The following is a 25,711-nucleotide window of genomic DNA, read 5'->3' on the forward strand; positions in this document are numbered from 1 at the left end:
CCAGAAGCCAGTGTACCTAGTGGTCAGTGTGAGACAACAGATTTCAACTCCTCACATCCATAAGTGACACATTCAAGAGGCAGACTCAGTGAGCACCAAAGCCCCACTGAAACAAGTCCTGCACCATAAGCGTGTCTCCAGCACAGCAGTTCTTCCATTATAGACACAGCCGGTCCTCACAGCCAATTGGCCTGGAGGTCAATTCCTCCCAGTGTACCAACAGCAATCAAGGCTTAACTACACCAAGACTTTGCACTCAGCCCACAAAGGGGTGTACCAAAGGCATCCACCTCAGGTGATTGGGGAGGCTGAACTACTGGCCCCTATAGGTCACCTACCACACAAAGCCACTCCATCAACACAAGGAAGCAGCAAAATGCGGAGACAAAGAAACATGTCACGAATGAGAGAAATGGAGGAAAGCAAACTACTGGATGACATAGAGTTCAGAATCACATTTATAAGGTTACTCAAGAATCTTCTAAAAACCGCTGAGGAACTTAGTGAGACCTTTAAGGATCTAAATGAGAATGCCAAAAAAATGGAAAAGGACCAGTCAGAAATTAAGCATACACTGTCTGAAATAAAGAATATACAGAAACTCAACTGTAGATCAAAGGACCCCAAGAATCAAACCAAAGATCTGAAATATGAGGAAACAAAAAACACCCAACCAGAAAAACAAAAAGAAAAAAGAATCCAAAAATATGAAGATAGTGTAAGGAGCCTCTGGGACAACTTTAAGCGTACCAACATCCGAATTTTTGGGGTGCCAGAAGAAGAGAGAGAGCAAAATATTGAAAACATATTAGAAGAAATAATGACAGAAAACTTTCCCTACCTGGTGAAAGAAATAGACTTACAAGTTCAGGAAGCACACAGAACCCCATACAAGAGGAATCCAAAGAGGACCACACCAAGACACATCATATTAAAATGCCAAGGGCAAAAGACAAAGAGAGAATCTTGAAAGCAGCAAGAGAAAAACGGTTAGTTACCTACAAGGGAGCATCCATACGACTGTCAGCTGATTTCTCAACAGAAACTATGCAGGCCAGACGGGAGTGGCAAGAAATATTCAAAGTGATGAACAGCAAGAACCTACAACCAAGATTACTCTACCCAGCAAAGCTATCATTCAGAGTTGAAGGTCAGATAAAGAGCTTCACAGACAAGAAAAAGCTAAAGGAGTTCATCACCACCAAACCAGGATTACATGAAATGCTAAAGGGTGTTCTTTAAGAAGAGGAAGAAGAAGAAAAAGGTAAAGATAAAAATTATGAACAACAAAATGACATCAAATACATACCTACCAACAAGTGAATCTAAAAATCAAGTGAATAAAAAATCTGAAGAACAGAATGAACTGGTGAATATAATAGAATCAGGGACAAAGAAAGGGAGTGGACTGACAACTCTCAGGGGGGAGGGGGTGTGAGGGGTGCGGGAAGAGATTGGACAAAAAGCTTACACCTATGGATGAAGACAGTGGCAGGGGGTAAGGGCATGGGGTGGGGTGGGGAATCAGGTGGAGGGGAGCTATGGGGAAAAAAAGAGGAACACCTGTAATAATCTGAACAATAAAGATTTATTTAAAAAAATAAAGTAAATGTTCTTTTTCTTTAATGACTAGATTCATAGAGCTGAAAGTGAGGGGAATCTTCTACAGTTTTTCTTCCTCTTTGTAGAATATTATGTTTTTCCTTCTGTCCTTTTGTGATTTAAAGTCTAAATATATTTAACTATTTATGATTAATAACAATTCATTAACCAAGAAATTAAACCACTAACTTTGGGAACATTTAATCTTATTACAGAGTAAATTTATTACCTCCTCCTCCCCCCACAAAAAAAAAAAAAACGCTTTTGAATCAAGTAAGGTTCTCTGACATTAATAGTAGCCCAGCACTGGTGGCTGTCAGTGACATCACCATACAATTTTGACATTTACAGCCAATTTTAGCAGAAAAGGTAATTAAAGAGGGGAGTGGGCTGGGGGGCCAATGGGAGGATATGGACACATGTAATACCTTAAACAATAAAAAAATAAAAAAAAATTAAATATATTTGCTTGAAAAAAAACAAAAAAAATAAGATAAAAAAGGTGACAATTAAGTGGCAAATATGGCACATTTTTGTTGTTATAGAATTCATCATTTAAAATTATAGGAACATGGAACCTTCTCATCTTTTCTCCCTGGAAAACCTTTTCTTCTCCTTTTTGTTTCTCACGAAGTGGGCCAGATGGAGAACATATCCCCAGGACAGATAATTGATGAACCCATCCGTCCAGTCAACATTCCCAGGAAAGAAAAGGATTTCCAAGGAATGCTGGAATACAAGAAGGAGGATGAGCAAAAACTTGTTAAGAACCTGATTCTGGGCAAGTGTTTTCTTTTCTTCTATTCTCTCAGTTCTGCAGGCTAGGAAGTCCAAGATCAAGGTGCCAGTTAGTTTAGTTCCTGGTGAGGCCTCTCTGGCTGGCTTGCCAACAGCCCTCTTCTGGCCGCCCTCACAGAAACAAAAGAGAAAATGGAGGGGGGGCGGGAGAGGAAGGAGGGAGGAGAGAGAGAGAAAGAAAGAAAGAGATCTCGAATACACAAGTATTTTGTGCCTGGGTTAAAAGGTCTTTCTGGTACACATGTCAGTGGTGGGAAAGACTAGTCACTGATTTTTGAAATATTCAACACCAGTTTCTTTAGTCCTCATTACATACTGGGCATTTGGCCCTGCGGAAGCATCCTGGCCGCCATGCATTGTCAGTCAAACAGCAGGGACGCTTGCCTAGGAAGCAAGTCCACCCATACAGATCCCTGGAGGCCAGGCCTTCTCAGCTCTGGTTAGACTAACCTGGAAGCTTTTGAAAAGTATTGTTGTATGGTCCCCACCACAGACTGATCACATTACAATCTAGAGCAGTGGTTCTCAACCTTTCTAATGCCAGTGGTTCTCAACCTTTCCAATGGTCTTAGGCTCTACAGCAGAGGTTCTCAACCTGTGGGTCGTGACCCACAGATTGAGAACCGCTAGCAGGGTCGCCTAAGACCATCGGAAAACACAGATATTTACATTACGATTCATAACAGTAGCAAAATTACAGTTATGAAGTAGCAACGAAAATAATTTCATGGTTGGGGGTCACCACAACATGAGGAACTGTATTAAAGGGTCGCGGCATTAGAAAGGTTGAGAACCACTGATCTAGAGGGAAGAACCTGGCCATGTCTAATATTTTTAAAAAAATCTTTCAAGGAATTGATCACGCTGCTCTAGGCTATTTGCATTCCTGAATTTCTGTTTTCCTTGCTTCCCTAGAAAGTGTATGACTAAATATATCAACAACAACAGCTCAGTAATAGAGGAAAAATACACACACAAAAGAATTAAGGAAAATATTTTAGCAATGGAAGGAGAGGTCCGGACAAATGAAATGGGTGTGGAAGAAGCATTTCAGAGCAGCCTGAGGTCTTGGAGATTGCTCTGAGGAATACTTTTTAGGGGAGGATGGGAAATGGTTAGGAAGTGTGCACAGTTCTGAACTGAATGCTGAACACCTCTCAGCCTTGGCATAGCATTCCTCCCCCAGGTGCCAGGTGACAGCAGTGTGATTGGCAGTTACACCTGATTTAAAGTACCTAAGGTTCCTGGCATTAAACTTAGTACTATATTTAGGTGCAGAGGTGCTAAAGTTTCAACTTGATCTTCATTTACCAAAAATGTTAAGGAGCCACTGATTTTTAAATATGGAGTTTAAGCAAAGATTCATCAGGTCAATAAACATTTAGTATGCTCTTACCAAGTGCCACACATTTTCTGTGCTGGGTAACAGAGAGAATAGAGTCCCTATTCTCATATAACTTATATTCCAGTGCAAGAGAAGATAGGGAAAAAGCCCTAGCTGGGTAGCTCAGTTGGTTAGAACATCGTCCCGATATGCCAAGGTTGTGGGTTCCATCTCCAGTCAGGGTACCTACAAGAATCAACCAGTGAATGCATAAATAAGTGGAGCAACACAAATTGAGTTTCTCTCTGTCTCACTCCTCTCTCTCCTTTCCTCTCTCTCTCTCTAAAATCAATAACTAAAAAAGAGAATAAAAAATATATATATATAATGGGGTAAAAAGGATGAAGAGTGAAGGCAGGTGTACTAATTTATATAAAACTGTTAGGAAAGGCCTCTTTGACAAGGTGATCTTTGGACAGAGACTGAGGAAGTAAGGAAGCAGTTCATGCTGATGATATCTGAGGAAGAACATTCCAGGCAGAAAATAGTTGGCACATAGGCCCTGGGGTGGGGGCATGCCTGGCACGTTCAGCCAACTGCAAGGAGACCCGTTTTACTGGAGCACAGTGACCTGGGGCAGAGGATCAGACCTGATCACACAGACCATGCTGAGGATTTCGTTTTTAAATGAAGGAGGTGAGAAGCTACTTGGAAGATTTTCGTAACAAGAGTGACATGATCTGATTGACATTTTCCTATAGAATTACTCTGGTTGTCAGGTGAAAATGTACCACTGGGGAACGAGGGATGGATCAGAGACCACAATCCAGGAGGAGATGGTGGGGACCTAGACCAGGGCTGTTGGTAGCTGGATTCTGGATGTGTTTTGTAGGTAAAGCCAACAGGATTTGTTGATGGATTAGGTGTGTGGTGTGAGAAAAAGAAAGACATCAAAGGTGATGACAGGTTTATAACCTGAGAAACTCAAAGGCTGGAACTGCCACTTTCTGAGAGGGGGACAACTCCTGGAAGAGCAGGTACCACAGGAATGGAGTTTAGTTTGGATGGGCTCAGTCTGACTTGTCTGAGCTGAGATGCCAAGAAGGCAGCTGATCCAAGAGACTGGAATTCAAGGGAAAAGTCAGGGCAGAAAATAGAGATTTGGGAGTTGTCTTGGCAGAGACAACTAAAATTCACCATGTTTCCACCCTCAAGAACTTCTGAGCTATTAAAATACGCTTTTTATGTGACCTGTTTACTCTGAATGATTGGACTCTCACATGAGAACTGTGCTTTCATTGTCTCTCAAAGCGCTTCTCATGAAGACTGTCAGTGTTAGGTAAGATTGTTTTCTCTCTCTTCTCTTTTCAGAACTGAAGCCACGTGGTGTAGCAGTCAACTTGATCCCAGGGTTACCAGCGTATATCCTGTTCATGTGTGTTCGACATGCCGACTACCTGAACGATGACCAGAAAGTGAGGTCGCTGCTAACATCCACAATTAACAGTATCAAAAAAGTATTAAAGGTCAGTCATGTTTAACAAAATTCTCATGAGTATAATGACAGAACCTGCATGTAGGGACTTTTTCTCCCTCAGCCTTGAGGAAGGTGTGAATACTTTGCAGTCTTAACTGCTACCTTCCACTGTGAAAATGTATCACAGTAGGAAACGTTTTTTCTTACAGATTGTCTGCTTCTTTCAAAACAGGGCTCAGGATAAACAGTAATCAAAACTAATTTGATTTAATTGCATTTATGGAGAAAATTGTTTCTTCAAAGACAGAAATAGTCTGCTTTAAGGTCTTACTTAGAAGTAAATTTAAAATATTTAATGGAGTCCATCATATACAGGGAATATGATGCTATAGTTAAGATAGGTATTAAATAAGTTCAATAATACATGGCTCATTGATATAAGAAGATAGTTGATGAAATAAAGTTTTTCTTTGAACTTTTCTTACCATTTTTCTCCAAATCACCCATAATTTTCCTTGCAACCTGTGCCTGATTCCACGGGAGAAGCAACACACAGTTACTAATCAGAAAGGAAAGGCTTGGAAAAGACAGAAAAGTTATGTACTAGAGCAGGAAGTCCTACTTAATGACTCAGTGATTATGTTGCATAATCCTCCTCCTGACTCTAGAAAAACAATGAACGTTATTCTTAGTTTTAACTCAGGTGTTTCTGTGAGGAGCTAAGACAATGTGTTCTAAATACTTTGCTTTCTGATTATCTGACTTAAGGAGAATTTTTAGAATGGAGATAAGTGGATAGTTAACATGCCCAGTGGGCACTCAAATCTAAGATGTGTTTCATGAAATACTTTTTTTATTGTGGTAAAATATACATAACAAAAATTATAGCATTTAACCATTATTTTTATCCTCACCTGAGGACATGTGGAGTTTTGTTGTTTGTTTTTATTAATTTCACAGAGAGAGAGCGAGAAACATTGATGTGAGAAAGAGACATCGATTGGTTGCCTCCCATATGCATCCTGACCGGGGATCCAACCCAAAACCTGGTATGTGCCCTGACCAGGAATCAAATCCTCGGCCTTTCGGTGCATGGGATAATACTGCAACCAGCTGAGCCACCTGGCCAGGGCTTAACCAGTGACCACCTCTGTGCATAAAGTGCATTCATATTGTTGTGCAGCCATCACCACCCATCTCCAGAGCCTTTTCATCTTCCCCATCTGAAACTGCACTCAAGAAACACACCCCGCCCCCTAGCACCTGGTCATGACCTTCTGACAGATGCTAGTTCTCAGTCCCTGTTGCTAAGATGTTCTATGTAGTTACAATCTATAGTAGTTACTGAAATGTGGAATTTCTGAAGATTTAATATTTAAAAATTGATGAGCATCTTCTGAATAGAATTCATTTCATTTTTGGTATATTGATGCTCTATTGCACTTAGACTACAAGTTTTGCTATTTCTTAGGCCAACTTTTACCAAGACAACAAAATCAAATCATAAGGTTTTCTCCCTTTCATCTTAATTGCAAGAAGGCATTTATCTAATTTGACTAATTATTGTACCAGATTGTTTCAAGATTACAAAAGAGAGGGTACTAGAACCTAACACCCTTTTGATACCATTTAAAATTGATGTGCATTTGTCACACATCCCTTTTTGAATTGAAGTATATTTGTCTTGTATCCTCACCAGAGGGTAGCTTTTCATTTATTTGTTTATTTATTTTTAGAGAGAGTGGAAGGGGAGGAAGGGAGCGGAAGAGAAGGAGAAACATCAATGTGAGAGAGACACATCAGTTGGGGCTAGGGTTAGAAACTGCAACCCAGGTGCATGCCCTTGACCGGGAATCGAATTTGAGACCCTTTGGTGCACAGGCTGCTACTCTAACCACTGAGCATACCAGCCTGGGCTCTGTTTGGATTTAGCACTGAGTATTTTGGACATGTGCCCCAGTCCTGATGAAGAGACAAGTAGCTTCCCTTGTGTACTGCTCTGCACTGGACTTCCTTCATCTCATTTCTGATTCACTGCTCAGAAATTGTATCTTATCACCCTGGCCGGTGTGGCTCAGTTGGCTGAGCATTGTCCCATGCACCAAAAGGTCACCGGTTCAATTCACTTCAGGCACCTGCCTGGGTTGTAGGCTTGATCCCTAGTAGTGGGTGTGCAGGAGGCAGGTGATCGATGTTCCACTCTCACATTAATGTTTCTCTCTCTCCTCTCCCTTCCTCTTTCTAAGAAAACAATTTAAAATCTTTTTTTTAATTGTATCTTATCACTGACATGATGTTTAACCTAACCTGGGTTTCAGTGTTTCACAGTCTTTCTGGCTCTCCTTTGTGATTTGTAATTGTTTATAATGGTAACTGAAAGAATGGGCCTTCTGGTATCTGTTCAGTTATTTTTCAGATTGTTATTTCTCCAAGCAAAAAGCAAATTTAGGCTTATTCTCTCTTTCAGAAAAGAGGTGATGATTTTGAAACCGTTTCCTTCTGGCTCTCTAACACTTGCCGGTTTTTGCACTGTTTGAAGCAGTACAGCGGAGAAGAGGTGAGAAAAACTTGACTATAAAACTAACATGCTATGCCTTCTCTGATCTTTTTAAGGAAAATGTTTAAACATTGGTTAATTTAGAAACATGAATTCAGAGGTGGCTTGGAAGTTCATAGTTTTGTTTGATGTTTATTATTTATGGAACAGTGACTGTGGGGAACAACAAAGTTTCTTTCCTCTGAGAGTTTGTATTATAAGAAAACACAGTAGAAATAAAATGAGATTGGTCAATGAATAGTTGGAACCATGAAACTTTTTGTCAATATGTGGAAGTTAAGGACTCTTTAAAAATTAAACAGTTTTAGCTTACAATAATGCTTTAAAGGTGATAAGTTAAGAGGTGTCTTTTTAAATTTGTCCAAAAATCTGTTTGGCTTTTGTTTTTAGTGATGTATTCATCAATTGTTTGACAGACTTTATTTTTTCAAAAATGTAATATGTTAATAATTACTGTTTATAAAGGGCTGCTTACTATGTATGCATCAGACAGCACTTACTAGACACTGTGTCACTTAATTCTTACAACATTTCTGTGCGATAGGGATTATGACCCAGTTTTACAGATGAGGAAACTGAAGCTCAGTAAAGGTCATTCGTTTGCCCAAGTCTTCTCAGCCATAAGAAGCAGGGCTAGGATTCTGGGTCTGCCTGCTTCCGAGAGCCCGTGCCCCTAACCACTCCCCTGCACCGCCCATCCTTTGCCAGGAGGGTAAAAGAGAAGCTGAGCTGCAGCACTTGCTGAGCACCCACACAGAGGCTCGGGGCAGAGGATGGTCCTGGCAAATGATGGGAAATACAAATGTGAGCAAGATGTGGTCCCTGGGAAGATGGGACTGACATACCAGAGTTTCCCAGAGGGGCCATTCGCTGCCCTGTCATTCCCACTTCTGGACCATATTGTTAAGGACTATGGGCAGAACCCATCAAGTAGGCTGTTGCCTTTGGCAGGCAATATCTGACAGAAGTACTTTCTTGTACCGTTGTCTTTCCATTTTAACAAATACCACCAAAAGATGAAAATCATCTGTGGATGCCATGAAAGGAAAACTTTTTATGTATCTACCAGTCTGTGTAGAAATCAATCTGTTTTAAGCTATGAATGCCCTTTGGGTACAGTATTTATAAATAAGACTATATTTAATGAACTGAAGTTTAAACATGTTAGTACTTTAGGTGGTTTAGTGTTTAGCAGTAAACTTCATGTTTCATAAGTGAAACATATTATTTTTTTACAATCCTCATCAGAGGATATGTTTTTATTGATTTTAGAGAGAGAGGAAAGAAGAGGGGGAGAGAGAGAGAGAGAAACATCAATCAGTTGCCTTCCGTACACACCCTGACCCAGACCAGGGATTGATCCGTGATGTTTTGGTATATGGGACCATGTTCAACTAACTGAGCCACACCAACTAGGGAATTTTTTTTTTTTTTTAGATTAAATTTTCCCATCCTATTTTATTGACATTGCTATTGGAAAGAAAATGCTAGGTTACCAAGTTTAGATATTATTCAAAAGCTAGTAAGAAGTGGAATTTTAAAGATGGAAACACACACTGAAAATGATTATCCTGGCATTTATGTGTGGGATGGATGGAAACTCTGTGAAGAGAGAAAAAGGACAGGAAGATACTGATAAAGTGAGTCTGACAGACAGCAGACATCTCACTTCCTGTGCATCATTAACTCTGCGTTGTGGCTCTAGGGCTTTATGAAGCACAACACATCTCGCCAGAACGAACACTGCCTCACCAACTTCGACCTGGCTGAGTACCGGCAGGTACTAAGTGACCTGGCCATTCAGATCTACCAGCAGCTTGTGCGGGTGCTGGAGAACATCCTTCAGCCCATGATCGGTAAGGCCAGGGCGTCGCGGACATCAAGTCTGTCCATCTCACATGCCCACCAGTAGACGACCACCAGTGGCACATGTCTCATAGCATGTATTCAAACGGAGAACATTAAAATGGTCCTAAAATTACCTGAGGAATCCCAGAACATGGGATGTTAGCTATGACTAACTGCGATACATCAGAATCACTGCTTCCACAAGACCAGGACGGCAATATCTAGTTTCCCTCCCCAGTGTGCAGTACCTCTCTCTAAGATTGGGTAATGCTGTGTACCCAGCAGTAGACCTTATTCCTTGTCCAGTTTTGAAAAACACTTCAAACTTTGGTTTAGGACAGTGGTCGGCAAACTCATTAGTCAACAGAGCGGCTCGCGAGCCACAGTTTGCCAACCACTGGTCTAGGAAACTACTACACTACATCTAAAACTAAGAAGGCTGGGGAGGGTTTGCACTTTGGCTGATTAATAGGCTACAGTAAAAGAGGTGGGAGGGTACCGTGGCAACAGAACAGGGCTCAGACACCCCAGGCTAAGTTGTACATCTTGTGGCCCCTCTGGAATTGTTAAAGGCAATTTGCTTTAATGCAGCAGTTTCTAATTCAGTGAGCCCCACTGGTTATGTGTGTGTGGGTGTGTACTTTGTGTGTTTCTGTTTCTATATATGTGTTTTCAGCTAATGTGATTCCATGTACCTCCCTTCACATGTGTGCACTCATTCTGCATGTTTATTTATGTATCGTGCTGCACTGTGCAATGTGTAGCATGTTTGAAGTCAGAATTAGGGGGCATGTACAGATTGCAGGCTGCTAACTTTAAATGCATTGAATTTAAAAAAACAGGCACACACACTTGTTTTTAACCTATCAAACTCTCATTCTCAGGCAGATTATCAGCAGCCTCTGAAGACTGCTCCCAGCTGCCCTTTCCTCCCCACCCATGTGTTTTCCTCATTTCCACAATTTCTTTCCCTTCTGTGGGCTCAGAGTGTTCCATTTTCTATTGTAAGCCCTCAATCAAACTAGAAACATAACAGGCTGAGGAAACCATGTGAGTCGGGTGATTTCTTCAATCATCCCCTGAAAAGTCATGAGTTTAAAGCAGCTTAGGTCAGCTAAAATGCAAGAGGTGCAGATGCAGAGAAGATCAGCTTCAGCCAAACTTTTTTCCTATTTGTGCCTATTTTTATTGGCTAAACAAGAAATTTACCTCTCAGGTGTCCCACTTAAACCCACCACCCAATCCCCCAGTGATTCAACAGCAACTGTATGAGGTTCTTGGAGGCTGAGGTTAGCACTAGGAGAAATAAAAGTGAGTCAGGCTTGGCCCTTGCTCTTAGGGGGCTCCCAGCCCAGGAGTAGGCATCCCAAAACCGTCCTAGAGGACACTTAGGCTACATGTTATGAGAGCACAGGAGAGGAGCAGCAGTGCCCCAGAGGAGAAGGCTGAGTCCTGGGAGGCAGAGCTCAGGGCAAGGAAGGGCCCAGCTTTCCAGCCCTGCACAACTGCCCCTCCCAAGTCTTCTCCAAGACCTCTGTCCAGGCTCCTGCCTTTCTTCTTCTTCTTTTTTTAAACATATATTTTACTGATTTCAGAGAAGAAGGGAGAGGGAGAGAGAGAGATAGAAACATCAATTATGAGAGAGAATTAATGATCGGTTGCTTACTGCATGCCCTATACTGGGGATCAAGTCTGCAACCCAGGCATGTGCCCTAACTGGGAATCAAACCATGACCTCCTGGTTCATTGGTCGACATTCAGCCACTGAGCCACACCAGCTGGACAGGCTTCTGCCCTTGCTACTTGATTTGTTTGTCTCTGGGGCTCACACAGCGCTGGAGAACGCTCATCTTCTCCTAACTGCTGCATACCTCTCTCAGAACCTCCCAAGGTACCACACCCTGGTGCTAGTACAGACTGCTGCTTCTTAGTTTAGAAAAAACACCATTAAGATTTCTTAATAAGTTTTTGCATTTAGGAATTATTCCTTTATTAAAAATCTAGAAGCTTTTTTTGGGGGAGTTTTTTCCCCCTCTGTTTAGATGCTCAGATCATTTTCCTAAACTGAATGTGTGAATGTGTGTGCACTTGAAACGGTGCCCTTCCAGATCCTCTCTTTTAATGTGAACTCCTCGTGCAGTCTCAGGCATGCTGGAGCATGAGACCATTCAGGGCGTGTCCGGGGTGAAGCCAACAGGGCTGAGGAAGCGGACCTCCAGCATCGCCGATGAGGGCACCTACACACTGGACTCCATCCTCCGGCAGCTCAGCTCCTTCCACTCGGTCATGTGTCAGCACGGCATGGACCCCGAGCTGATCAAGCAGGTGGCCAAGCAGATGTTCTACATCGTGGGGGCCATCACACTGAACAACCTCCTCCTGCGGAAGGACATGTGCTCCTGGAGCAAAGGCATGCAGATCAGGTGAGAAACGCCAACAGTGATGGCCTCTTCTCGCTGCCCCATGACTGCCTGCCAGCGTGCGGGGAGCTGATGGCTGGCTCGAGGTCAGTGCACCTGATGGCTGTCTGGGCCATAGCCAAGCAGCAAAGGGAGCGTGGGCATGGAGCCACGTCCTGCGGCCTGGCTGGCCCTCTCCTCAGTCATCATTGATCCGCTGTGCCTCCAGCAGGTTCCACTCACTGCTAAGTTAAGTCTTCAGAGGGATTGGAAAGATGATGAAAAATACATAAAGGTGGGATAGTTGCTTCCTCTTCTTTTGTGTGTATTTTATTTTTTAATATATTTTTATTGATTTCAGAGATGAAGGGAGAGGGAAAGAGAGAGAGAAACATCAGTGATGAGAGAGAATCATTGATTGGCTGCCTCCTGCACGCCCCCTACTGGGGACCGAGCCAAAACCCGGGCATGCACCCTTGACCAGAATCGAACCTGGGACCCTTCAGTCCGCAGTCCAACTCTTTATCTGCTGAGCCAAACTGGCTAGGGCTTTTGTGTGTGTTTTAATTGTACAATAATAAAATATCAAATTATAATGAAGAATTATAATGCTTGGTTGCTCTTGGAAATTTATTTTAACAAAATACCTTTCTCTACCATGGCAACAAGAGCATGTTTAATGAGTCTTTCACTAATATTTGAAATGTGCCCCTTGGTGTTTTAGGAAGAGCTGCACTTGGTTTGATGCCAACTACTCTTCAGCATAACCTCATTATCATAATAGAATTGACTTATTTTACAAGTAATTTATTTTAAAACAGAAAATTCACCAAGGGGAGGCAGGAATTCTCCTACAAAAGTCTTTACTCAGTCTCAAGAAACGGCATTCTTTTCAGATTTCCCATTCTGACCTACATCCATTGTAGTTAACATTGAGGAGCTAATGCCTTACCCCCAGGTAGCAGAATCTCTTTCCCTATAAGCTGTTTATACATTTGCAGCACCTAATAATTCCTCTTGTTAGCGTGATTATTCACTCTGATTGTGTGTCCATCTACCTCATTTTAGTTTGAAAATCACTGTTACTTGGTTGGCCATCTCTTGACACCTCAGCACCCATGTAGTTTTGGGGTCTTCCTCTCTTCCGGTGGACCCCACTTGCCTTTCTCTCCTCCCCTCCCTGAGCTTCCTCGGGCCACTGCCTCCATCATCCACATTCTTCCCTAAAGAAGGCTAGAGCACAGAGTGTGTGGGGGGGGTTATTATTCAGATGGACTTAAGTAAGAGAGAGGACTTAAAGGATTATCATTTCTCACCTCTGAAGTTGTAGGAGAAACTACAAAGTGTTTCTGGTCCGCTGTTTAAGGAGGGCACAGCCACATAATGTGTTTTGTCTTATCTTTTTGCCAGTCTCACTTCATAACTTTTGCTATAATGGCTACTTTTCTATCTTGCATTAAAGATAATTATATTCTCTAGTCGTTTACTCTTATATAATTGTGATTATAAACCTCATGACTTTTTATAATTGTAATTTTTAAGTACAGCTGATAAGATTTAAGAAAAGCAAACAAGAATACTGCCTGTCATTTTAACAAATTCCTGACAAAGTCATACACAGAAAATTAAGGCATTTATGACAACATTCAGTAAATTTGCATTCTCCCCCTTCTCTCCTCTCTCCCTCTCCCTCTCCCCCCCCCCCCCCTCTCTCTCTCTCTCTCTCTCTCTCTCTCTCTCTCGGCACAGATACAATGTCAGTCAACTGGAAGAATGGCTGCGTGACAAGAATCTGATGAACAGTGGGGCTAAAGAAACCCTAGAACCTCTCATTCAAGCTGCTCAGCTTCTGCAAGTGAAAAAGAAAACAGATGATGATGCAGAAGCCATCTGCTCCATGTGCAATGCTTTAACTACTGCCCAGGTAACGTAGCTTCTCTCCTTTGACATCATTTCACATTCGTCAAGGGTGATATTGGGCAAAAAAAGAAGTCCTCTAGCTATTGCTCTTGTCTGAGCAACTTCTCTGTGTCAGAGAAGACATATATCGGACAGCTCCTGAAGTAGTGTTTTACCAGGAAGTCACACATTTCAGTGCACTGAGACACAGCCAGGAACGAAAGAGTCCCTGCTCTGAGGGGTTAGCATCCTAGGCCTGCTATGGAGCTTGTGTTCCAAAAATAATTTTCTGTATTATTTCATAAGTATTTTGACTTCTCTATTTTAAGACAGATAATTCTTATTTCTGAATTGAGTTCCTATCTCAAGGGACCACACTTGTTGCTGAGGGAAACACTTCAATATATAAGGGACAATCCCTGCTGAAAAGGAACTGCAAGTTTAGTAGGGAAGACAGATGTGCCCAGCTGATTCTGCTGGAAGGGATTCTAGTGAGCTCAGTGGTGAGATGTCTGAAGGAGTGCTGAGGGCAATAACTGGACTGTTCAGAGGAGGGCCCATCAGGCACGACACTGAGTTTAAGGAGGGAGCAGAGAAGAGAGGACCTTGAGGACCGGCAGCCGCATGAGGGGAGGCGTAGGCATGCGCATGCCCACTTCTCATTTGCCCAGTTATTTCTGTGCTTACTCTTGGACTTTCTTAGTGTTCATCACGTATCTCATAGCATAGGAAGCTCACATAGGTTACACATAGAGTATGTACAGAAAGCAGCTAGGAGGATAGTAAGGATCCTGTCAAAAATTGCCACTTTGGGAAACTGGGAGGATGGGAGTGGGGGCACTTTTGCTTTTTATGTTTTGGGTTTTTTTTGTACAGTTTGAATGTTTTTCCAAACTTACATTGCTTTTTAAAATGTACAAAGATAATACATTTTTATTATAAAAATTAAAAGAGTAAAAATACATGTGCCCTCAGACCATCTCATCTCCCCTCCTGCCCCACCAGCCTTGGGAGGAATGGAAACTATGCTGAGATCTTTTCAGTCTTCTATATTATGAGCCCCAGTGCACTTAACTATCTGCTGAAAACTTTGATCATTTTATTTCTCACAGATTGTCAAAGTGCTGAATTTGTATACGCCAGTTAATGAATTTGAAGAAAGAGTCTCTGTGTCATTTATTCGTACTATACAGGTAAGATCGCCCAAGACAGTTTTTTAATGGAAATTTTACAATTTGCTGAAGGATAATTTTTTTAATTTTTATCATATTTTTACAGTGCATTAAGTTTTTCTTGTAACAGCTTATTGGGAAAATGAAGTGAATTTAAAACAAATGTAAACATTCTTCATTAGTTGGGGAATTTTGGGTAGGATTTTTGGCAGAAGAAAATTATCTTTATAGATTCAAAGAATTGATGCTCTGCTTTTTTGTTTTTTTAATCTTCTTAGATGCGTTTACGAGACAGGAAGGACTCTCCTCAGCTGCTCATGGATGCTAAACACATCTTTCCCGTCACCTTTCCTTTCAACCCATCCTCCCTCGCCCTGGAGACCATCCAGATCCCAGCCAGCCTGGGCCTGGGCTTCATCTCCCGGGTCTGAAAGCCACATCGAGGCAAAAGGACAGTACATTTTTTGCCTGAAATAAGAACGCATTATTTCCAGTGAGCTACTGAAAACACATTTTTAAAGAAGATGTAGTCATTATCTTCCAAACAAGAGGTTATTAACTGGAAATCTCCCTAGAATACTTTCATCACCTCGGAAAGAAAGTCACACTCCTTCGTGCTGTTACCTGTAGCACCGCGCACCCTTGCTCATTAGGTACCCCGAGTTCACATGCAGGTGAATGATGGAAGGAAGGGGGAAATGTATCTTGAGTTGCTAGCATTTACTTTAAATCCTTAGCACTACATCTAAATGGTATAAAAAAACATAAATTCCAGATATGAGTGGTTGTTAGGAAGGTACCCACAGAGAACCTCCTCTGTGTAACCAGAAGAAAAATCACTATTGAGTACATATCCTATCAGTTTAGGAATCATGGTGATGTTTAACTGGATCACAGAAATCAACTGCAGTAGGTATAGTAGCTGGACAAGTAACGTCCTTTATGTGTCATTATGATGTAGAGATATTAAGAAAATGCTGTTTTACTGAATAGCATATAAGTCCATTTGCACTGTAGTTTCCTGAGCATTTTAAACTGCTGCTACATACTGGGTTCTTCAACATGTAAGCGGTATTCTTGTTAGGTACTACAACAATAAGCTTCTCTTTTATCAACTCTGTTTACAGTACAATCAGATCAGTTTTAACTGGATTCTTTGCAAACATCTATAGATTCACCTGCACAAGTAGCAGACACTGGGAAGTCATGCAGTAATATGACAAAATGTTTGACATTCAGGGGTAGGATTAGACAGAACGGCAGTTGTTGGTGTCATTATTTATTCAGGACATATTACAGTAGTGTGCTCATTATTTTTCCCTGGTGGATACCACTGCAGGGTACAGCGTTCTGTAAAGTGACTTATTTTTAGTTCCCAGATCTGATTTCTGCAATGCATATAGTCAACCTTGACAGGTTTCCTTTCTTCTTAATTTATTAAGAATTTATCTCAGTCACTATCTAGAGAGCATTGTCAGAATATTCATGATTCAGGTCTTGAAACCTTGATTATCCTATAAATTATGCAAAAGAAGGTGTGTAATGAATAATTATGATTCCTTTTTTTTTAGCCTTTGCAATTTCTATAAATGTTCTCAGTAACACTAGATACTTTAAAGAGCATTGTGTTAGAAATACTCTGACTTATCTAAGAAATATTAGAAGATTGCTGAATTTTACAGAGGATTGGGCTTCATAAGACCCAGATTCTATGTTTTCACCCCTAAATTTTAATTAAATATATTATGCATTTTTCCTTAAAAATCTTATACATAAATCTTTCAGGTTGTGCAAATATAAATCCTTAGCTTTCATCAGAAACTCTGGTTCTTCATTGCAATCATAGATTTATATAATTTAACTCCCAGATGGTTTATAAAAATGCATCTTATTAAAATATGTGCAATAGTATTAATGGAAGTCAAACAGTTTAGAACCAGTGATAAAGATTTTATTAAAAGATAAATACTATCTGTTAACTTATTTGGGTCTCAGATTCCTCTTTTATAAATAAGAGGATTGGACAACGGACTCTTAAGGTCCCTTCCACGTCTAACATCTCTCCTCTCGGCGCTTAGATCTTAGAGAAATGAGCTGTAGTTCCTCAGTAAGTTTATCCTCTGATGTAGAGACCAGTGTTCGGTGCCTGTTAAGTCTGAGGGATTAATAAAACTATCACAAGTCTGTTTAGTTATAACCTTTCTTCAGTGTGCATGATCTGTGCCCATGCTTTTAGAAAATTAATTGGTCTAGGTGATTTTTATTGAATCACATACTGCTGTATTCAGTTGGATACATTTATTTGCAAAACCAACCCAAAACATTACTAATTCAATCAGATTCTCTCAGTTTTTGGTTTGTCACTGTGTTTTCAGTGAACAATGAACTCGTAACCAGATGGTTAGTGCTGAATGTGTCATAGTCTAAGAGCATAAGTGGGACTTGCATGGGGAGAGGCTCACAACAAAATGCCACCGTCCGTAGGCTGTCCACCGAAGCCCCGTCCTCCCCAGCTCAGTCCTGTGCAGCATGTCCATGCTGCCCTCAGTCTTGTCAGGTCTTCAAGATGCGCCGTGGCTCCCGCTGCCTTGCAGCCCCTTTTCCTGCTCCCAGACAGCTCGCGTCCTGAAGCGTCTGTCGTCGAGGCCTTTGTCTCTCCCCGGACTGCCGTTGAAGGCAGTAGTGGATGTCGTTAGTCCTCAGCTGCCCCCTGGCCTGCCTGGTGGTTTACCTCAAGGCTAATCTGTAAAACTTGTTCTTCTTCTCTGTAGTACATTTTTAACATTATCACTAATTTACTTTTTCATAATTCCTCTATGACACACATTAGGAATTCAAAGGAAGATCTTGAAAGAATAGCAGTTTATTGTCTTAAGCCCTTCTCAATACTCAACTCCCCGCTCACTCACATCTAGATTAGCTCACACCTTGGAATTCAAAGTTGAAAAATTACAAGCGGTTTCCCTTCTTGTAGCTTTTCTTAGGTTAAGGCTTTGATCCGCCTGAGAGTAACTACAAAGATGGGGGAAGATGAATATGGTATAAGATCCACAAATGTGGCTTCATGATTTCTTTGGAAGTTTTGAAAAATCCCCATGTACCTGACACTTCTTTTGTCAGGATAAAAGTACATATCTATATATTCCAAAGCCAACTTAAAGGAGATTTGGGGATTGGGATCAGTTAGTATGATTTGCTTTATTTCAATGGATAATTGAGAGTTGGCTCTTTCTGGGTAATAGTGTATAATATAGAGCAAATCTTTTCATAACAGTGGGGGAAACTATGAAAATACTTTATTAGAATCTCAGTACAGTGATTGTTGAGAAATTACTTTCCTGGTAACCCTAGGTAAAGGGGCAACTGCCACCATCTGAGAAGTCTCTCTCTCTCTCGCTCTCGCTCTCGCTCTTTCTCCCTCTCTCAAACACACACAGTCACCAGTTCATAGAGTTCCTCAGGAGGCATAATCAAGTATCCTCTGGGTAGCTTCAACTACTTAGGATAAAACAGCAACAATTAGTGTTTGACCTTTAAATTCTCCTGTAGAACATACCTCGCATCTGGCTCTGCTTTCCTCCAGTGTGCTTTCTCGTTACCTCACTGTATCCTCACAGCAGCACTGGAGGGTAGAACTGTGGCTACAGTCATTTGCTGATGGTGATATGGGAGGTAGGTCAGACTTGCCTGAGTCCCGCAGCCCTCCAGCCAAGCTGCTCTCCCCACAGCAGTGGCAAGTCCTGGGGTTACATCTGTTCCTCGGTACCTGTGGGGTGCCCCGGGTCAGCAAGAGGTGCTCTTTCTCCTTATCAGAGTTGGCAGCTGGCATATGGGAGCTGAGCCATGAGCAATGCCGAGTTCTTTTTGCTGACGAGACAGCGCCTAGAGCCAGCGGTTTTCTTTCTGTCACAGTTGCCTGCTACCACTAGGCTTGGCTTTGTAATTACCCAGTGCTCCCTTGCAGGGTGCAACACTCTGTGTTTAGGTCATTAATTAGTAGCAGGCTGTCTCAGCCTGATGGAAAGCAGTGAACACCTCCCAAAGTGATGAGGAAGGTCACTCTCAACACACACCCCTCTGTTAGAGCCAACAGGTGAGCTGTTAGAGCCACCAGTGAGCTGTGCAGCCCTTGGGGAAACTGCAGCTGCAGGCCAAGCCCGTGGGTGCTTCTGAGCGCCATCCCCCGCCAGGCCATGCACAAGTCAAGGCATGCTTAGACATTACTGTGTGTGCATGCTGCCAGTGTCTGCTTTGCAGCTAGGAGGTGTGCTGTATGCATGCGTGTTAGGGAGGCTGTGTGTTGCTGTGGCCTCCGTTCATGGATAAGGGCATCGTCATTTCTTCTCAGGCCGTGCTGTGAGGGCCGCCTTAACCCCTGCTCCCTTCCCTCCTGGAGCTGCCTTAAGTTCTCCAAAACTTTTCCTCTGTACGGGGATGTCTTGCCTGGAGAGAATATCAAGCCCTGTTTCTCAAGGACTTGTGAGGGTTTTGGTTGGGTGTGGCCTCCAACCACTAATTCCTTTCCCCACGTCTGCATGCTCCTCCCCCACCGGTTACTTCTTCCTTTGTTTTCTGTTATTTCCTAACAGGTAATAGAACTCTGAGGCAGCAACAATCTCAGAACCAATGGAATGTGGGCTTAGAAAGCCTTCCTGAGTTTGGGGGTCAAGGGGTGGGAAGACTGTGTCACAAGTAAGCAAATGAACATATGGAAGAAATGTTAGATTTTTGGTAGTATTTAAATGGCTTGTTTTCCACCAGCCTTTTCTTAATAAATAAAGGTAAAGAGTACCACTGTAAAACTTTTCATGGATATTCTTTAAAAATATTTTTTAAGAACCCGGTACTATAAAAGGTTGAAAACAAGAAAAAGTGCTATAAATTCGAACCCATTGTATTACCCCTAAATTAAATCAGCCTGGAGTTAGTGGGTTTTCAGAAGATCAGGAACAGAAAAGTACTATGTAACATATCTACCAAAATGTGTTTTATACATTTTTTAATTTTATAATTCGGTCTAGCTAAAATGTTCATTAGCTTAACTTAATGGGTGTTAGTAGAGTCATAAATATCTGAAAATGACTAACCTTTTTAGTACTGTAATATTGCCTGAAATATTTGAAAGAAAAATGTTTTTTGAGTTGAAACCGGAATGTATAATTCAATGCTTGGTAGGTGAGTACATTTTAATGCATTTTTCAGAGTCAATAATTTCAAATGTCTTATTGTTGCCATATGTTGTAAGATTTTAGCTCACTTTTGAGGCTTTCTAAATCATTTGAGCCATTTAATTTTTTCCAAACAAATGCTGATTTTTCCCCCATTAAATGTGGATATGTGTGTTGTAATTTATGATTCCTAGTTATGTATTTCTGTGGAATCCTGGAGTAAGGTTGACATTTTTGTATCTTGGAAATTTTAATTGCTCTAACAGTGTTGCACAGAAATGAGCTCATGACATTTAACATGCTGTATTTTAATTATTAACTTTAAATTGTTAATTTATTGTGAAATGGCTATGTCTTTTAACTAAAATGAAATTGAACATTGCAATTTTCCAAACAGTTTTTCTTCTTGGACCTGGAAAAGTTTTTAGGTACAGTATTCATCCATAAAAAAGGAAGCAGAAGTACTGAGAAATGAAGGAATTACCAACCAACTCTAGTTTTAAAGGGAACCCATCCCAGCATATCTCACATGTAGTTTTTAAAAATATGTTAATAATTCACCTCGTTTTAACAAAAGCCTTTGAAACATGGGTTTTTCACTAGATATCACCTAGTGCTAAGATGGAAACCAAAACAATATCGGATTGACATTTAAGCTCTAAATTTGTAGTTGTCTAATGTTGTACTTAGTAAATGTGTGTCATTAATGCTGTATTCTCCTAGCTATTATAGAAAATTGTTCAAATAAAGATATGGATATAAAGGATATTTGTTGGTGTCTTATAAATAAACCCACAACACATGAAACATGGAATATAGACCACATTCTGGATCACCTTTAAAATTTAAAAAATAGAAGTCCTATAATGTATGCTTTCAGATGAAAACAGAATTAAACTAGAAATCAATGACAAGAAAAATGGTTGAAAAATATCCAAATACTTGGAGATTAAACAACACACTTCTAAATAACACATGAGTCAAAGAAGAAATCTCAGGAGAAATTTAAAAATATTTTTAACTAAATGAAAATACAACTTATCAAAATGTGAGGGTTGCAAAGAAAGCAGTACTTAGAGGGAAATTTATAGCATAGACTACATGTATTAGGGAAAAAGAAGGCCCTAACATCAAATATCTAACTTTCTACTTTAGGAAATGAAAGAGAGAGAATTAGGTGCAAAATAAGAAGGAGGAAAGAAATAACAATTAGAGCAGAAGTTAATGAGATTTAGGACAGGAAACCAATAGAGAAAATCAGTGAAATAAAAGAACTGGTTCTTTGAAAAGATCAATAAAAAATTGATAAGCCTCTAGCCAGGCTAATTAAGGAAAAAAGAGAAATGACATACAGTAGATAAGTGGTTGCATACCTACACTTAGGAGTAGAGGGTACTGAGCGGGTAGGGAGTGATAACTACTGGTAAAGAGCATTGGAGTTTCCTTGGAGATGACCATGTTTTAAAATTGACTGTGGTGATAGTTTAACATATCTGTGACTATATTAAAAACTACTGAGTTGTATACTTTAAATGGGTGAAGTTTATAGTATGAGAATTATATTGCAATAAATTTTTATTTTTCAGCAGACTTTTGCCACCTGGTATGGCAGACTGAGGAAGGAGCTCAACAAAGTCCTCAAAAAAGCAAGCACAACACTAAACAAAAGTATCCAAAACAACAATTTTAGAGCTCTATAAATTGATCAACAGCATATAACAAATTAGTAATAGTTATCCATGAAAAACCAGTGAACTCTGAGTAAGAACAATGGAATCTGACATTGTTGCCTGGGACTGCTCCATCCTCCTCCCCTCCCCCAGTTCAGATAATGTGGTAGTTCTGCCACAATTGGGGAGCTGTGAAAACCAGCAGCTTTGCTGTGGGAGGGCTCACTTGAATGGAGTGGAGCGCAGTAAAACCCCCACAATGAGCCGTACTGTGAGAGAATACATTTCAGTTGTTTTAAGCCTTCGTTACAACAGCTGAAGGAAAGTAATACAGTATTAAACTGAAGTATCTGTGATGAGTTCAAATGCATTAGTTAATCCCTAGAGGAACCACTAATAATTTAACTCAAAGAGCCTTGGTCGGTTTGGGTCAGTGGTTAGAGTGACAGTCTGAGGACCAATGGGTCTCAGGTTTGATTCCCGATCAAGGGCACATACCTTGGTTGCATGTTTGGGCAAAGTGGGAGGCAACCAGTTGTGTTTCTCTCTCTCCCTGATCCCTTTCTTCCACTTTGTTTAAAAAATCAATGGAAAAAATATCCTTGGGTAAGGATTAAAAAAAAAAATTAACTCAAGAAATATAGGTCTTTTAAAGGTAGGAATTAAAATGGTCCACTAAAAAAAAAATCTATCACCACAAATATCAGTAAAAGAGAAGCAGAGGAATAAAAAAGACCTGAGCACATAGAAAAGATGTCAATCATAAATCCACCCATATCAATGGTCACATTAAATGTGAATGGATTAAACACTTCCACCAGAAGCAGAGATTGTGAAACTGGATTAAAAAAACAAAAAAGCAATAACAACAACAAAAAACAAGACCCAACTGTATTGCTGTCTATAGATTAAAAAACAAACAGGTTGAGAAAAAAAGGAAAAATATATCAATCCCATTCAATATTGAAAAAAAACATCATAACAAACTAGGAGTAAGAGGAAATTCATGTATGGAAAGACCTACTGCTAACCTTATAATTAATGCCAAAAAAACACAAAACAAAAAATGGAATACTTTCCCCCTAAATTGGGAACAAGGCAAGGATGTCTATTTGTTCTTACCACTGCCACTGGACATTGTGCTGGTGGTTCTAGCCAACTCAGTAGGCACATATGAAAATAAATGCACCTAGGCTGAAAAGAAAGTTAAAAAAAAGTGTATTCATTTGCAAATGACATTTTGTATGTGGAAAAATCCTAAGGAATCCACAAAAAAATTACTATAATAAACAAATTCAGGAAAGGTCACAAGATATAGGATCAATATACAAAAATCAATTACATCCTATCTAATAAAAGAGTAATATGCAAATTAACCATCACTCCGTTACACCCACAAGCCATACCCATAAGCCATGCCCACCAGCCAATCAGGAGCAGATATGCAAATAAACCCAACCAAGATGGCTACGGCCACAGAGAGCAGGAGGGAGGCTTGGGTTTCCCTGGCAATGGAGGAAGCCAAGCTTTCCGCCTGCCCTTGCCGGCCTAGGCCTCCACTCAAGGCTACAAAGTTTCAATGATAGAAAATACATAAACCCAAACAGAAATGGCGGCAGCCATGGAGCTGGAAAGAGCAGGAGGCTAGGGTTGCCCCGGTGATGGAGGAAGCCAAGCTTTCCGAACACCCTGGCCGGCCCAGGCCTCGCTTAAGGCTACAAAGTTTCAATTATAGAAGATACATAAATCCCAACAGAAATGGCTGCCGCCATGGAGCAAGCAGAAGGCTTGGCTCTGCTCCAGGCTACAAAGTTTCAATTGTAGAAGATAAATAAACCCCAGATACCAGGGTCTCCGCTTGGGTTGCCAGGGGGCGTGGCCGGCCTGCAAACCACCACAGGCCCCTCGCCCAGGCCACCCCATGCCCCAAGGGAAACCCCACCCTGATCCGGGACACCCTTCAGGGCTAACCAGCTGGCCCCCACCCGTGCACCAGGCCTCTATCCTATCTAATAAAAGAGTAATATGGAGATTGACCATCACTCCAACACACAAGATGGCTGCCCCCATGTGGTCAAAGATCCTGCCCCCATGTGGACACAAGATGGCCACCACAAGATGGCCAGCAGGGTAGGGCAGTTGGGAGGGACCAGGCCTGCAAGGGAGGGCAGTTGTGGGCGATCAGGCAGCAGGGGAGGGCAGTTGGGAGGGACCAGGCCTGCAAGGGAGGGCAGTTGGGGGCAATCAAGCCTTCAGGGGAGGGCAGTTAGGGGTGACCAAGCTGTCAGAGGAGGGAAGTTGGGGGGGACCAGGCCTGCAGGGAAGGGTAGTTGGGGGGGACCAGGCCTGCAGGGGAGAGCAGTTGGGGGGGACCAGGCCTGCAGGGGAGGGCAGTTAGGGGCAAACAGGCTGGCAGGGGAGCAGTTAGGCATCAATCAGGCTGGCAGGGGAGTGGTTAAGGGGTGATCAGGCTGGCAGGCAGAAGTGGTTAGGGGCAATGAGGAAGGCAGGCAGGCGAGCAGTTGGGAGCCAGCAGTCCTGGATTGTGAGAGGGATGTCCGACTGCCCATTTAGGCCTGATCCCACCAGGATCGGGCTTAAACGGGCAGTCGGACATCCCTCGAGGGGTCCCAGATTGGAGAGGGTGCAGGCTGGGCTGAGGGACACCCCACTCCCCCGTGCACGAATTTCATGCACCGGGCCTCTAGTTTCTACATATTAGCAATAAACAATTGGGAAATGAAATTAAGAAATCATTTATATACATTCATAATAGCATAAAAAAGAATAATATGCCTGAGAATCAATTTAGTAAAAGAAGTGCCAGACATGTACACTGAAAACTACGGAACATGGCTGAGCCATCTTGAAGAAGTTTTCCAGCAATCCACACACTTCCCAGAGGCTGGTGCTCAACCAGGATGGACCTTTTGACCATAAAAAATGTCAAATAATTGTACAGTTTCCCAAAAGTCCTGCTAGGGTTTTTGTTCCAAATATATTAGGCTTATATATTATTAATTTGGGTAGAATTGACACCTGTACAATATTAAATATTCCCATCCATGAAAATGACATGTCTCCCCATTTACTGAGGTCTTCTTTTATGCCCATGAAGGGAAATTTAAACATTTTCTCCACAAAGGCCAAGTGCGTTTTTGTTAGTGTAATTTCTGGACACTTCGTATTTTCGTTGATATTATAAATATCTTATTTTCCTATTTTACTTTCTCCGTATTTTCTAAATGGTTATTGTGGTTATAAAGAAAAGTTACTCATTTTTATATTTTATTTTTAATATGGTCACCTGGCTGAACTCTCACAAGTTTGTTGATTCTCTTGGGTTTTCTATGGAAATGGTCATATCCTTCTGCTCTTGACAGTAAACACGCAGCGACTTAAAAGAGCTGAAACCTGGGCCGGGACAACCTCGGACACACCTGTTTCCTGCGGGCGGGTCAGCGCCTCGCGCTCCGCCTAGTTCTTGGAGGAGCGCTCGGCCCCGCGGGTGGACCCCCTTCACCGCAGACGCTCCCCGGGAGGAGGGTCGCGCCCTGCCCCGCCCCCGCCCCGGCCAATCGCGGCGAGGAGTCGGGCCGGAGGGACCAATCCGCGCCTCCCTCCCCCGGGCCGCTGCCCTCGGGAAAGTTTGTGGATCCGCAGGAAACTTCTCCCGCAGGACGGCCCAGCGCTGCTGACGCGGCGCCCCGCACGGCCACCTCCCGGGGCCTCAGAGCCGCTGGCCCAGCCCCGCGCGTCGCCCGTCGCAGCCTCGAGCTGCCCAGGCTCCTTCGCTC

At 41.9% G+C, this 25,711-nt stretch overlaps 1 protein-coding gene across 1 annotated transcript in view; it reads left to right on the forward strand.

Moving 5' to 3' along the window:
* Positions 1-21,004, forward strand: part of MYO5A (myosin VA) — a 236,091-nt gene extending 215,087 nt beyond the window's left edge. The window contains exons 34-41 of the mRNA XM_080650082.1: positions 2,237-2,383; positions 5,096-5,250; positions 7,669-7,758; positions 9,464-9,614; positions 11,747-12,029; positions 13,755-13,929; positions 15,017-15,097; positions 15,355-21,004. Of these exons, the coding sequence (XP_080506208.1) occupies positions 2,237-2,383; positions 5,096-5,250; positions 7,669-7,758; positions 9,464-9,614; positions 11,747-12,029; positions 13,755-13,929; positions 15,017-15,097; positions 15,355-15,507 (1,235 nt within the window). The 3' untranslated portion in view covers positions 15,508-21,004. The remainder of the gene's footprint in view (positions 1-2,236; positions 2,384-5,095; positions 5,251-7,668; positions 7,759-9,463; positions 9,615-11,746; positions 12,030-13,754; positions 13,930-15,016; positions 15,098-15,354) is intronic.
* Positions 21,005-25,711: the final 4,707 nt, after the last annotated feature.

This window comes from Plecotus auritus (assembly GCF_963455305.1).
Source record: "Plecotus auritus genome assembly, chromosome: 1".
In the NCBI taxonomy this organism is placed as follows: Eukaryota; Metazoa; Chordata; class Mammalia; order Chiroptera; family Vespertilionidae; genus Plecotus; species Plecotus auritus.